The 13,690-nt window shown below is 61.1% G+C and overlaps 1 protein-coding gene across 4 annotated transcripts; it reads right to left on the bottom strand.

Moving 5' to 3' along the window:
- Positions 1-472: 472 nt before the first annotated feature.
- Positions 473-12,145, bottom strand: DBNL (drebrin like). Of its 4 annotated transcripts, none has more exons than XM_013059853.2 (13): positions 11,988-12,143; positions 7,755-7,810; positions 6,533-6,645; positions 5,937-6,011; positions 4,720-4,866; positions 3,978-4,055; positions 3,560-3,714; positions 3,430-3,475; positions 3,092-3,182; positions 2,437-2,532; positions 2,217-2,329; positions 1,808-1,910; positions 473-1,430 (listed from the first exon to the last, which is right to left on the bottom strand). In XM_013059853.2, exons 1-13 carry the CDS (start codon positions 12,068-12,070, stop codon positions 1,291-1,293), a joined length of 1,296 nt encoding a protein of 431 aa, XP_012915307.2. In that variant the 5' UTR covers positions 12,071-12,143; the 3' UTR covers positions 473-1,290. The 4 variants fall into 4 exon arrangements, with proteins under 4 accessions (XP_012915307.2, XP_012915306.2, XP_044945563.1 ...); XM_013059852.2 differs by having other exon boundaries at positions 3,430-3,478; XM_045089629.1 differs by lacking the exon at positions 3,430-3,475 and having other exon boundaries at positions 1,292-1,430; positions 11,988-12,144.
- Between the last annotated feature and the right edge of the window lie 1,545 nt (positions 12,146-13,690).

The following is a 13,690-nucleotide window of genomic DNA, read 5'->3' on the forward strand; positions in this document are numbered from 1 at the left end:
TTGGGGTGCCTGGGGTAACCCAGCTGTCCCCAGTGAGTGAGTACTGAAGTGAGGACACCACCTCATGGCTAGCTTTCCTCGGGTGGGCTGTCCCTGCCGTCCCTGTAGCCCCAGGCTGGGCAGGGTGAGGTGGTACTGAGCCCCACCCCCTGGGTGTCCCCATAGCTGGGGACATGCCCACCACTGGCCTCTGAGCTGACAACACGGGACTCCTGGTGCCTCCGTAGCTGGGGGCGGAGAATCAGGGCTGGTGAGGCCTGCCTTTGCAGCCTAGGGGACAAGGGGGCCATCTACCAGCACCCGGGGCCATGGGTCCCACTGCAGCCATCACCCTGGCTGCTCCTCCCTGGCAGCTGCCAGAGCACAAGGGGAACGGCAGCTCCAGACACCTCACTCGACACTTGTGCACGCACTCCGTACGGGCAGGGAGGGCGGCCGCCAGCCCCTTCCAGAACATGGAAATGCAACAGGCTGACGTGAGTCACATCTTGACATTTATGCCTCTCCTAGTGGCCACAGTCGGCACACACACCCGCACACACCCCCACGCACCCCAGAAGGGGTCGATTTTCACACGACGGCATTCAGGCCACAGTAGGGCAGTGCTCACTCTGGAAGCAGACACAGGTGACCTGGGATGGATAGTGTGTGACAGCAGGCATCGGCCCTCTGGTCACTCCCCCGGAACCAGAATCCAGTGACAGCATACACCGGGGAAGGACTTGGGTTTGCTGATCACACAGTCAGATGGGGGTTCGGTCATCCCTGCGCCACTTCGCACAGTCTGCAGCCCCGGGTGGAGGAACCGGGAACGGGGACATAGGGCAGGACCGAGAAAGATGACCTGCTGCCCAAACCGTCACGACCCCCCCCAGACTTTGGTCCCAAACGCTAAGGTCACTGTTCCCGAAGATTGCTACCAGCCAAAGCCACCATCCCTTAGGGCCAGGAGGAGAGGAATCACAAGGCAAAGGCCCCTGCTCAGACCGCCCGGCAAGGCCACACCACGGCTTCCTGTCCTCCGCGGGGGTCAAAGGCCAAGCTGTCTGGGAGGGCCCACAGCAGCCAGAGCACGTTTGGGGATCACAGGGTATTGCTGCATCTAGAGTGATAGGCTGAGCACCCTAGTCTGAGAGATCCCAAGGGCTTGTCTTCTTTGCAGGGGGGTCCCATGCCCAGAGGAGTGCCGTGTGGCTCTCGCAGCACGCACGTCACATCCCCGGCAGTAAAAGAAGCACGCATGGGGGGGAAAGGTAGGATGACCTCGGCGCGGCCAGCAGCAGAGGACCCTCACTCAATGAGCTCCACGTAGTTGGCAGGAAACATGCCAAAGTGGCCGTCCGGACCATAGCCACGCCACCAGCCCTCGTCGATCACCTCGATGCCCGTGATGAGATTCTCGGGGTCGAAGGAGATCTCCGTGTCATCAGCTGCGGGATGGGGAGTTGGAGGGTGCACTGGAGGCTGGGGGTCCTTCCTGATGGCCACTTTCCCCCAACACACCTTCTAGCAGGACCTGACTCCAGGCCCCCTGCCTCCGCACAGCAGCCTGCTTCCTGAGCCTCCAGGCAGGTCCCCGGATTCTGGTGCGCAGGGTCCACCCACCCTCTGTTCACACTCCCGGGCTCTAGCACAACGCCGGCAACTGATATTCACGGGCAGCTGCCCAGCATAATGGGAAGGCCCAGGCCGTGCAGGGCATCCACCCCATCCTTCCCCCACCTTCCTTGAGTCCCAAGGGAGCGTCAGAAGCCTGCCTCCTGATGCGGGGCCCTGCAGGATGAGTGGCTGGGCCACTGCACATTACCTGCCTGGTAGTCGTACAGGGCCCGCGCACAGAGCCCTTTGCCGCTCAGCCCCGGGTAGTGGTCCACGTGCTCAGAGCCGGCATCTTGCTGTGGCACCTGTTCCTGCACGGGAAGAAGAGAAATCTGGGCCCCACGTTACAGGCCTACAACGGGCCTGGGGGAAGGGCACAGCACACAAAGGGCAAGGATTGCTGCCATCCTACTGCCCCCAAGATGTCCCCCTGCCCCAGGACCTTCCTGGCCAGCAGATGAGTGCTAGACCATGTACTCCCTGGGGCCACTCCAACATTGAACAAGAGAATCCCCATGCAGCGGCCGCCGGAAAGTCAGGCGTGCCTGGCATGGGTGAAGAGAGTGTTTCTGGGCAGGTGGCCCCTTCACAGCCGTGCCCCGCTGCAGGGAACCCACCATCGGGGGCTCCTCATAGACGGTCTCTTGCTCTGGAGGCTCCTCGTACACAGCCTCCTCTTCTGCCTGCACTGCACACTGTGGAGGGCTAGGCGCCAGGTCCTCAGGGACATCTGCATGGGAGGTTGCGGCCCACGCTGAGCCCGGGGAGGGGTGCAGACGCCTTCCTCCCTCCCACACCCCTACCCCCAGGCCCCCACGGGGCAGCCAAGCGCCTTGCCTGCCCTGGGCCTCGAGGAGGCCTGAGTGGGCTCTGGGCTGCGGAGGGTCTCTGGCTGGGTGAACTGTTTCTGCAGGAAAGGGCTCCTGAGCTTGCCTGCAAACAAAGGTAAACATGCAAGTGCTGGACGCGGGAGAGATGAGCTGGGTATACTGCTTCTGTCCCCTGTGCTGCTTGGAGTAGGGACCTGTCCTGGGACATAGCTGTCACAGGGAGGGGAGAGAGGGTAGGGGAACACACAGCCGCTGTAGAAACACATCACACACACAGTATGCTTCAAGCAGCCCCCCAGTGTGGGAGAGCTGATGGCAGTGCCCATCCCGTGTCCTTGGGGGCAAAGAGGGGAGTGACAGAGGCTCTGGGGCCCGGCCACCATGTGCAAGCTATTCCAAGAGTTAATGGAGTGGGGCTGGCTGGAAAGTCTCTCTCTGAAGCCATACATGGCCCTTCCTTTCCAGGTGGCTGCAGGACGAGGCCATGGGCAGGAAAGGAACACCCAAGGCCCAGCCTCCCCTCCCAGAAGCTACCCTTAGAGAAGTCCAGGCTCTCCTTGCTTCCTTGCCTCTGTCGCTACTTCTGGGGACCCTGCACTGGGACCCCAGCCTCTGCCTCGGCCTGCTCCTGCCTTGTGCCTAGACCCAGAGGAAAGACTCACCTGGCTGGGGGCTTGTGATGGATGTGGTGGACATGGCCCTCTCCTTCTGCCTGAAAATCTCACGTGGGTGTGCTGGCTGGCTGACCGGCTCCTGCAGGGGGGCACATGGGCCCAGCAGTGAAGAGAGGCTCGAGGGCCTCGTCCAGGACCAGGTGGAGGGCCATGCTGCCCACATCTTGCCCTTTACTGCCCTCTCCACCACCACCTCCGGTGCACCCACGTGTCCCAGGTTCCACTGTGCCCCAGCTGGCCGCAGGACCATACCCCCTGGCACATCAGGGACAGCCCCGGCATTACTGCCACAGACCCTCGGGGGGTGGGGGGCACGCAAGTCTCACCTGCTCCTCTCGGCTCCTTGAAACCACTTCCTGCTGCTCACTCTTCCTGCTGGGAGGGGCGGAGGCAGGAGCTGCAGCCCAGCCATGGCCCACTCGGGACCCTCCCTCCCTCTTAACTCTGGGGCCTCACCTCTGGGGCCCGGCCTCGCTGCCCTGCTCCTCCCGATAGCGCTGCTCCCGGAGGGCGGCCTCGCGCAGCTCCCGCTCCCGACGCTCCTGCTCCAGCCGCTGCCGCTCCTCTTCCGCCCGCCGCTTCTCCTCCAGCCTGCGGTTCTCCTCCTCCTTCTGCAGGGACAGCGGCCGACCTGCCCCACTGGGCACCTGCACCCTCCCATTCCTGGGCTACCCGGGCATCTGTGCGGCGCCGCCTAGAAGGGCCGCCCACCGGCCCAGCAACCAGAGCCCGCTCGGCCTTCGCCTGGCCACAGGCACAACCAAGGGCGCGTGTCCCGCGAGCTTATTGTGAGAGAACCTGAGGAACAGTGAGGATGGCGCTGCAGCACCATCTCTGAGGGGCAGCTGTGCTCCATGCGCCCCACGGCACTCACCTCTGCTTTGGCCCAGAAGCTGTCTTTGCCAACTCTTTTGATCTCAGATATGGCGTTGGTCTTCTGGTACACAGAGCCCTGCACACGACAGAGGGTCCTCTGTGGGGCTGCCCTCAGGAGCCCAGGGCTCAAGCAACAGCTGTGGGGACTGCACCGGGTCTGGTGCCCCCTCCAGAGACCAGCCAACACAAGATGGCCTGAGGGCCCTGAGAGCCACCAGACAACGTCAACGAGGGTCTCTGGCTGCACCAGGCCCCTGTGGATGGAAGCCACAGATATCTTGTTCCCTCAGATAGCCAACCACCGTGGCAGTGGCCAGGGAATCTCCACGGACCCCAGCTGTGCCCCAGGAACTGGGCTCCCCACAGCCACGGTACCTGGCGTCTGCCCCCGATGGGGAGGGGCCTGCCTGCCTACCTCACATCCCTCCATGGAGCCCACCACCCAGCACTGTGCAGGACATGTTGGTGCTGTGGCCTTGTGACTGGACTGTCCCTGGGGTATGAGAGGCTCCAGACCAGCCAGTGGAACCAGCAGGCAGCACAGAGGGCTGCTCCTCATGCCCACTAGCGCCTGCCCCACCAGGGGCAGCTCCAGCTTCCGGCTGGCACGGGGTCACCGTCGGCACCGGAATGGGGCCCAGGGACCAAAAGCCAGGCAGGCAGGAGCCCAGATACATGAGGGAGAAACCAGCCCATCTGCTGGCTCCTGCCTGCCACACTTGGGCCCAGGGAGCACTCACCACCGGGGCCTGAGGGCCCATATCCTGGAAACGGCCGCTCTCCTTGTGGAAGGCATAGTTGGCACCCGAGGCTCTGGCCACCTTCTGCATGATACACTCGGGCTCCACATCCTCCTCGGCCCTCGCGTTGATGGTCACGTGGGCCCCCTGTGGCAGGACAGCACACAGGCGTTGCAAGTCCAGGAGAGGACAAGATGCACAGCTCAGGGAGCACAGCGAGGACAACTGTCGTCCCGGGCTCTGGGCTGAGGACCTCAGGGCCGACAAAGCTCCTGAGACAAACACACTGCACTTGTCCCAGCACAGGCACGCAGTCTCTGCCCTCCGTGGCCCTGCTGCAGCTTGTTCCCAGGTGCCGGGCACCCCTGCTGCAGGCCCAGGCATGAGAGAGATCCCTTCTAATTCACAAAAGCGAACTTCAAAAAGAATCTGGAAACGCATTTTCCACAAAACGCAATTTCTTCTTCTTTCTACCCATTTCTTTCTTTTCTGAAGTTCTTTAGGTTTTATTTATTCAAGTATCTCTACACCCAACCGGAGGCTTGAACTCTCAGCCCCGAGACTGCGTGTCACGTGCTCCCCTCACTGAGCCAGCCAGCCCCCGCCACCAATTTCTTTTTGACAAGTCAGATCCATGGCGTCACTTGCTGTTAGTAAACACCCAGCAAGCCTGGGATCCTCTCCTGGCTCCTAGATGGATAAACTGAGGCCTATCTGAAGAAGAGTTGGCAGGCTAGAAATCAAAGTCCTGAGCCTCTCAGACAGGAGCCACAGACACGCGAGGTAACCTGCCAAGCAAACGACAAGCGGTTTTGGAACTGAATGATGTGCGCTGGAAAGGAACGCAGCAGGGCCAGGCAAGGGCAACTTCCCGTCTCCTCCAGCTCTTGACAACACGGCTGAACAAACCCTCACAAAACCAGCAGAAGCCAAGGCCTCGCGCCCCAGGACTAGCCGCACACGATGCTCTCTGTGCTCAAGAAGGACATAGTCATCCATCCTTCCTCCCCGGTGGAGGAAGCTCAGCTCACTGGGGGCTCCAGCCGCAGCGCAGCCTCCTGGGCACTCGCCAAGCGTGAGTGCAGCAGCCTCTGGTAGCACCTGAGTCTGGAGGAAGCATCAGGTGTGGACCCGCTTCCAGCTCTGGCTGCAACCGCACTCACACCCGCCCAGGCGCCGCCGTGGGAGGCCCCGGTGGGGGGGGGGGGCGTCCTCACCTTCAGGAAGCTGGCCATGGTGCTGACGTGGTTGGCGCACGCTCCCTTCCGCACGTCGTTCACACCCTCACCCGTCTGCAACACAACACACCCGGTGTGACTCGCCAGCTCCCTCAGAGCCACCACCCTCCCTGGGGTGCAGCAGAGGATAAGGTGAACCCCACAGCTCCAGGTCAAGGAGGTTCTTGAGGCAGGATGACTGCCTGCTTCCGCTGGGCACGGGCGGCTCCGAGCTTCCCAGTCCTATCCAGGGGTCCCGTTCTCTCTGAGCCTTCTCCAGGCCCAGGCCCCCTGCTCCCTCAGGACGACTCCTCTGATTGGGACAAAGGCAAGGGTGTCATGCGACTGCACTGTGTGCTCTGTTCCGTGGGAATGATTCTGGGCTTGGGGGCAGAGCAGGGGATTCTGCGCTGGTAACACCCTCGCAGTCCTTCAGGCCACACACACTCCAGCCACTCCCGTTCGTTCACTGCCTGTGAGCTGCCCTGAAGGCAAATCCTCCTCTGCTCCCATCACAGAAGGCAGAGGAGGAAAGAAGGCAAAGTTTTCCTGGGTCACACCCAGATGAGAACTTGGGGTCCCCCAGTTCCACATACCCAGTTGATGAGGACAAACTTGGGCAGACCGGAGTTGGGGTCCTTCACCCTGCAGAAGCCGTACATCACCTTCCCGCTGTTGAGCTCCTCCACCATCTCCTCCAGGCCCCCCTCTGCAGCAGGCATAGGGGGTGTCAACGGGCCCTGCGCCCGTGGCTGGCCCTGCACAACGCCCACTGGGAAGGGAAACCCAACCTGCCTCCGAGCCAGGGTTCTCAGGGCCGCCTGCATCAGAATCAGACTCCTGGTCCTTCCCCACTACACGGACTTACAGGAGCTGGCGGGGTGTGGGATCTGCATCTGTGACAAGGACCTCAGGCAATGGTGTACACCCCCCAGTTTTAAAACGATTCCTAGGGGCACCTGGGTGGCTCAGTGGGTTAAGCCTCTGCCTTCAGCTCAGGTCATGATCTCAGGGTCCTGGGATCAAGTCCCTCATCGGGCTCTCTGCTCAGCGGGGAGCCTCCTTCCCCCTCTCTCTCTGCCTGCCTCTCTGCCTACTTGTGATCTCTCTTTCTCTTTCAAATAAATAAATAAAATCTTAAAAAAAAAAAAAAAAGAAAAAAAACCCATTCCTATAAAACCCACAGGGAGTTCCGGGAAAAAAGGGATGTAATTTCTGCTACAAATTAGGTACCAGGCTTTCTTTTTTCAAAAAATTTTTTAAAGGATTTTATTTATTTATTTGACAAAGATTACAAGTAGGCAGAGAGGCAGAGAGAGAGAGAGAGAGAGAGAGAGGAGGAAGCAGGCTCCCTGTGGAGCAGAGAGCAGGATATGGGGCTGGATCCCAGGACTCTGGGATCATGACCTGAGCTGAAGGCAGAGGTTTTAACCCACTGAGCCACCCAGGCGCCCCTAGGCACCAGGCTTTCAAAGGGACAGTCCCTGCAACAGCCTGCCCGCTGTTTGGGGCCCCACGAAGGGCCCTGAGCAGATGGGAATGTCCTGTAGTAACGCTCGGGCTCAGCTCTTAGACCCTCCCCATAAAGAGAGCAGTGAGTGGCTCCCCAGCACTGAGGCTACTGTGGGGACGGTCATGGTAGGCTTGCTACTTGTAGGGGACACCTGCTTGCCTGCGGCTCCCTCCACGCACAGTGAGGGCTGAAATGCCAGCCGCTGGGGACACTGCTGGCTGCGACTCTCTCCCTTCCCCCACAGCTGCCTCCTGGGGCATCCAGCCCCCGTCAGCCCACTGGCATCCTCACTGGGCCATACTCACCCCCAGTGCCGGCCACACGGATGTCATTGCTGTTACCCTCATAGGTGAAGAGAGCCCTGAAACACAACACAAACTAAGCTCTGTGACCGGCGTTCCCGCAGCACCCACCACGAGCGGAGCACGGTTGCCACCGGCCCCACTGGCCCACAAGGCAGGAGCTCGAAAGGCCTCCCAGAGCTGGGGCCTCTCAGGCCTTGGCGCGGCAGCTTCTCCTGAGGGACAAACTTATGCAGGGAGCCCCTGTCTGCCATGAGAAACACCGAGCTGTGAAGGTTGTTTGATCTGAAAGACGCTCCATGTCCAACGTGGGGCTGGAACTCGCCTCTCCAAGATCAAGAGCCGCACGCTCGACTGACTGACTGGCCCGGCACCCAGGGCTGGCGAGCTGTATTGAGGCAACCTTCCACACCTTCCTCAACCCGAGGCACCCAGGGAGAAGTGGGAGCCGGGTGGGCGAATCAGGCACTGGGAAGGTGCCCCATGCCCTTGTGCAGGTCTGCTCTGTCTTCTGAAACCTGAAGATTTTGCACACCAGGTTACTCTGGGCTTGGGACTCTTCTAGAAAACCCAGAAGCCACATGGGCCATGACTCAGCATGAAGTCAGGCTCCTTACAGGACAGACTCCTTGGCTGGGCAAAATCCTCTTTCTGGGAGCCTTAACTTTCCACAGGTGACCCTAGGCTGCCCCTGACTTTTCCTGTGAGACTAACTGTTCCTAAGAACTCTGGGAAAGATGCTTATGAAGGTGACCCCCAGAGAAGTTAAGGAAATATGGCAAATTTTTTTACATCTGGGGCATGGAAAGCCCCTTGACCAGAGCAGAGGTTACCCATGGAGAACATTCTGGAAGAGCTGGCTTATCCACAGCCCACATGGAGCCCAAACATCAATACCAGCTCTGCTGCCATTCAGTTCCAGGCAGAGGGGCAGACCATGGGGTACCGGTGCTGACCCAGCAGACAAGTCAAAGGCAGAACCTGGACCAGCAGGCCATCCCCACGCTCTGTGCCCAGACAGGCTTGCCGAAGAGGGCCAGATAGGGGCTGTGGGGTGACAGTGTGACAGGAACCGGGATGCCCTGATGGCTCAGTTGGTGTGTGACTCTTGATCTTGGGGTTGGGGTTTGAGCCCTACAATGGGTGTAGAGCTCACTTAAAAATAAAATATTGGGGGGAGAAAAAAAAGAATCTGACAGGAACCAAAACAGCCTTCATTCAGCTTCCCCAGGGCCTTGGTATGGCCACCAGGCAGAGCTGCCTAGACTGAGAAGTCGGAAGAAAGGAGACCCAGGCCCTGAAGGTCTAGCTGGCACAGGGGACGCACCTCCGAGGAGAGATACCAAAAGGAACACGCAGACAAACAGCAAAAAGATGTGGGAGTTCGTGGACGTCCGGACGTCCGCCTGGAGGAAAGAAGCCCATACATCTCAAAGCCACCAAGCTCTGAGTGCAGAAGATGGGGACAACAGACAGGCAGCAGGCAGCACAGACTGCTTCCAAGAAGGGACCCAGCAGCTCGTAGGAGCCAAGATCCATGCCTGGCGCCTGCCCTCCCCTCTACCCCGGGCTCTGGCCCAAGCCACCTTCTTGAATGTTTGCAGCTCAGAGACTCAATCCCACATTCAACGGACTCCCATCCCTCTTTCAAATCACCATGGAAGAGGCGCGTGCTGGCCCGGCACAGCACACAAGAGTGTGGCGCACAGAGCGCCTGGGAACTCAAGCATCCCTTCCAAACACACATACTGAGGACCTGCTCCTTCCTGCTCCCGTCATGAAGCGTCCAGTAAATCCCCAGAGGCCCTGACCATGGACCTGACCACGGAGCTTCCTTTCTAACGGGAGACCAAAAAGAAACACACCAACACTAATGTCCTGTCAGGTAGTGAAGAGGGAGCAGGAGGGAAACAAACATGCCTCAATCTAGAACAATCAGGGGAACCACGACCGAGGCCGGTGATGGAGAGCTGATGGGCCTGCTCTCCGGCCCACCTGGCTTCAGGGCCCAGCCGGAAGCTGCCCACTCTGCCTGGGAAACCTTTCATGACCCACCAAACTGGAGACCACTTCCTCCCACTGGTATCCTCTGCCACATCTTCTGTCCCCTTCTCAGGTCGCTGTGCATGCGGGCACTGACCGCACCGGGGACAGAGACAGGGCCCACTGAAGGTGTCTGGTGCGTGTCTAGGCAAAGTCACACAAGGAGCCAGCAGTTGAGCAAGGCCTCTCCAAGAAAGCGGTGTCAGCACTGAGACGTCTGGGGAGCCCTGGGACCATGGGGAAGGTGCTCTAGAATGGGGAAGCAGCCAGAGCAAGGGCTCTGAGGAGGAAGCAGCTTGCACATCTGAGGAAGAGAAAGAAGGCCACAGTGGTGACAAAGAGGTGTGGCCCCAGTGTGGTAAGTGGGAGGAGTAGAAGGAGGGGGTCAGGAGCTGGCCCCACAGGGCCTCACAGCTGAGGTGAGATGACTGGGCTCTACTTACTGTGAAAGAGGAAGCTGCCGAGTTTAAGCACCGAAGTAGCACGATCTAGATACCTGCTCAGCTCATGAGTGGGGGCCCGCCACACATTATCTGCTGAGGTGCTTAATGGCCGTGACAGGGAGATCAAAAGCCGGGGCTCGCACCACTGGGTGTGGACCTGGAGTGCTGCCAGACGGGTAGGCTCGGGCGGGGGTCGGGGGCAGAGGCTCAGCACCCTGGGGGGGGGGGCAGAGAGAAGCTGGGTGGGTGAGTTTCAGACCAAGGTGGTAGCAGACAACTCCGAGAAGCCAAGAAAGAGCCAGAAACTGCCAGCCTGAGCTGCCAGCCTGAGCTGCCAGCAGGACTGTGGGACATCATCCCCAGAGCAGTGGTGATCCCTGAGAACGAAGAGATCGGAAAGAAGGCAGCAGGGGGCCCAGGAGTCTCGCAGGTACATCAGGAAGGGCCAGGCCAGCTACTCAGGAGCACATAAAACAGCAACACCCCAGCCAAACAGGACCGGAGGGGGCCGACATGCTGCCGGCCCAAAGGCACAAGGCCGCAGGTGGATGTGAAATGGCACCCGCCGCGTGTGAGCTGGTCAGCAGGGTTTGGAGTAACAGCAGAGGTATGACAGCCCTCGGAGAGCAGGAGACAGGTAGGGACGGGGGTGGACATTTAGAAACTCCTGGTAAAGTAAGTGCCTAAAGTGTGGGAGACCCTCCTAAGCATTGAGATGGAGAAGGCAGAGAAATCCCACTGCTCCCAGACGCACTCCCTAACTACATGCATGTGTTCCGGACAGAGGAACCACCTGGCTCCCCAGCAACGCAGCACCCAAGTCCCATCAGGGTCAGCGGTGTCCCAGGCAGGAGAGGCCTCTGCACACCCCAGCAGCAGGTGCTCTGAAGCTCTTCCCCAACAGGCCCAGTGCACGACAGCACAGGGTATGAAGCCGGCAGGGAAAGCCACAAGCCAGGAGCACCAGGGCGTGGCGATCCGCCCCGCACAGCATGCCGTCACCCCGAGAGGGCCCTGCCCCTGCCCCGGGAAGAGGCTCCTCACAGCGGGTCACCTTAGTTCACCAAACCCAGTGTATTTCTTGGGGCTGCAAGTGCTCAGAACTGGTCAGTGCAAACAACTGAAGCGAGCGGGAGAGTGACCAGCCGCTGACCCTGCGCGGGGGCTGCCCAGGGCCATCCCAGAGACTTCGGACCCGCTTCCAGAGTTAGAAAGCCGCATCCGGGGCCCGACGGCAGAGTGGAGGGTGTCCCGGGCAGGTTCAGGGATGGTGGGGGCTTCCTCCACACAGCCAGCACCGTTGTGTCACTGGTGTCCGCGCGGCTCGCACAGGAAAGGGAATCCTTGGAGAGAATCCACATTCCCAGAAAACCAGAGACCCAAACCCAGACCTCCTGGCCGTGGGGCAGGGCGCCCGTTGCCGGGCGAGGTCCGGGGCGCCCGCTCAAAGGCCTCTCCCTGAACGCGGCGCTCGGAAGACCCCGGGCCCGGTTCGCGCTCCGTCGGGGAGGGCCGCGGGGAGCCCCGGTGTGCGGGGAAGTCCCGGGGTTGGGAAGGAGAAGCTGGCGGAGCCACCGAGCGACGCCCGCCGCACAATCCGACATGGAGACCAGCCGAGGGGCGGAGCCGCGGCGGTGGTGGGGCCAGCAGCTCGCGCGGCGCCGCTGTGGGGGGAGCGGGGAGCCCCCGGGACCCCCTCCCGCCCTGGCCCGCCCCCCATCCCACCCGGCCCGGCCGGCCCGGCGCCCACCAGTCAGTCGGGGACTTCTCGGTGACCACTCGCACGTAGGCCTCCTGCAGCGCCGGCCCATTCCGGCTCAGGTTCGCAGCCATGACCGGCCCCGCAGTCCCAGCTCCGCCACCGCCGCCGCCGCCGCCGCCGCTTCCGGGCCCCGCCCACCCTGCGACCGGAAGCCCCGCCCCTGCAGCAGGAAGCGGAAGCGCGGCGGGCAGGACCGCGGGGAGAGGGTGCGGCTGGCGGAGAGTGGGCGGGGCCGTCGCGGCTGGCCGCACGGGGGCGTGGAGTGGCGGACGAAGCCGGAGCCGGGCGCTGGGAGCTGCGCTCACCGAGGAGCGCGCGTTTCTCTTTTCTGTCGCCGCAGTCAGCGCACTGGTTCGAGCGTCTGGGGCTCGTGACAGCCTCTGCGCGAACCTTCCACACGCGCCTGAGCGGCGACCGGAGCCTGCACTGGCGAACACGAGCGCTGCGTGCGGGCCGCGCCCGCCCGGGCCAAGGTGCTACCGAGCCTTCTCGCCCGCACCTGCGTTCCCCGCTCTGTTCGTGGAGGACCAGGTGGCGCGGGGAGCCCCGCTCCTTGCCCTGCACGCACGTCCCAGCACTGGTGCATGAGTCCCTGGGATGTCAGAGAGGCGGCCCCGTGCTGACCCTGTGCGCTCCGGGAGCCCTCCCTCAGGGGCCCATCCCTCAGTAGCCCATCCCGCAGGGGCCGTCCCGCAAGGCCCCATCCCGCAGGGCCCGGTCCCGCAGGGCCCCGTCCCGCAGGGGCCCATGTCGCAGTCCGGTGCGCCCACATTTCTGCAGCGACGTCAGTGAGAAATCACCAGGGCGGGCTATGGAAAGACCACAGGGCCTCGGGGCAGGTGGTCAGGGCTTCCCTCCAGATGAGAATGTTGGGTCTGATTGTGCAGATACAGGCTTGGCGGCTCCGTCTGGGCACAGACGTGGCTTACAGGTTATGTGCACGTGTGTGTCATTGCTGTAGGTCTCCGGCAGAAGCCCCGACATCCTCTGGCCAGAGCAGCCACCTCCCCGAACCCGGGAAGTCTAGGGCCTGAACAAAACACTCCTTCCCTTCAGCAGCTTCCGCCTGCGGCCCGTCCCTTCCCCAGTCCTTCCCGGGCCTCTGTGCAAGGTGCAGGTATGTTCTCCGCTCTGATGTCGCTGCTGTGTTTGCATCAGAAAAGTGAGCTCCAGCAACTGCAGGCCTCCTCAGGGCTTTCCCAATCTCTTATCTTTTATTTTCTAATTTAAATTCGCTTAGCCAACATACAGTAGTACATCATCAGTTTCGGATGCAGCACTCAACGATCCATCACTCGACACACAAGGGCCCACATCAGGCGCCCTTCTTAACACTCACCATGCCCTCTTTTTTTCTTCAGTGACTTCTCCTCTGTTCTTGTTTTCCCTCAGACGCCCTCAGACTTTCCTCTCCAGAGTCGGGGAGATTCAGCCTGCCCTCTTACTGTTCTTCAGCCTTCTTTTTGGCCACAGTGCATCTTTGTTTTTTCTCTTTCTCTGGTAATGCCCTCTCTTTGAACACCTCCTGGTCCCCAGTTTCTTCCTTGACCTGGCTGCCACGCGCCAGCTTCTGGTCCCTGGACCCCGAGGAGGTCTGGGAGCACTTTTCCACATTTCAGTCAACTTGGGGAGAAACCACCTTACCTGAATTGGGCTATGCTGCTCTCTCTGTTCTGGAAAAAGATCAACTC

The sequence above is a fragment of the Mustela putorius genome, unplaced genomic scaffold (assembly GCF_011764305.1).
Source record: "Mustela putorius furo isolate JIRA1106 unplaced genomic scaffold, ASM1176430v1.1 tig00003845_pilon_pilon_pilon, whole genome shotgun sequence".
Taxonomy (NCBI): domain Eukaryota; kingdom Metazoa; phylum Chordata; class Mammalia; order Carnivora; family Mustelidae; genus Mustela; species Mustela putorius.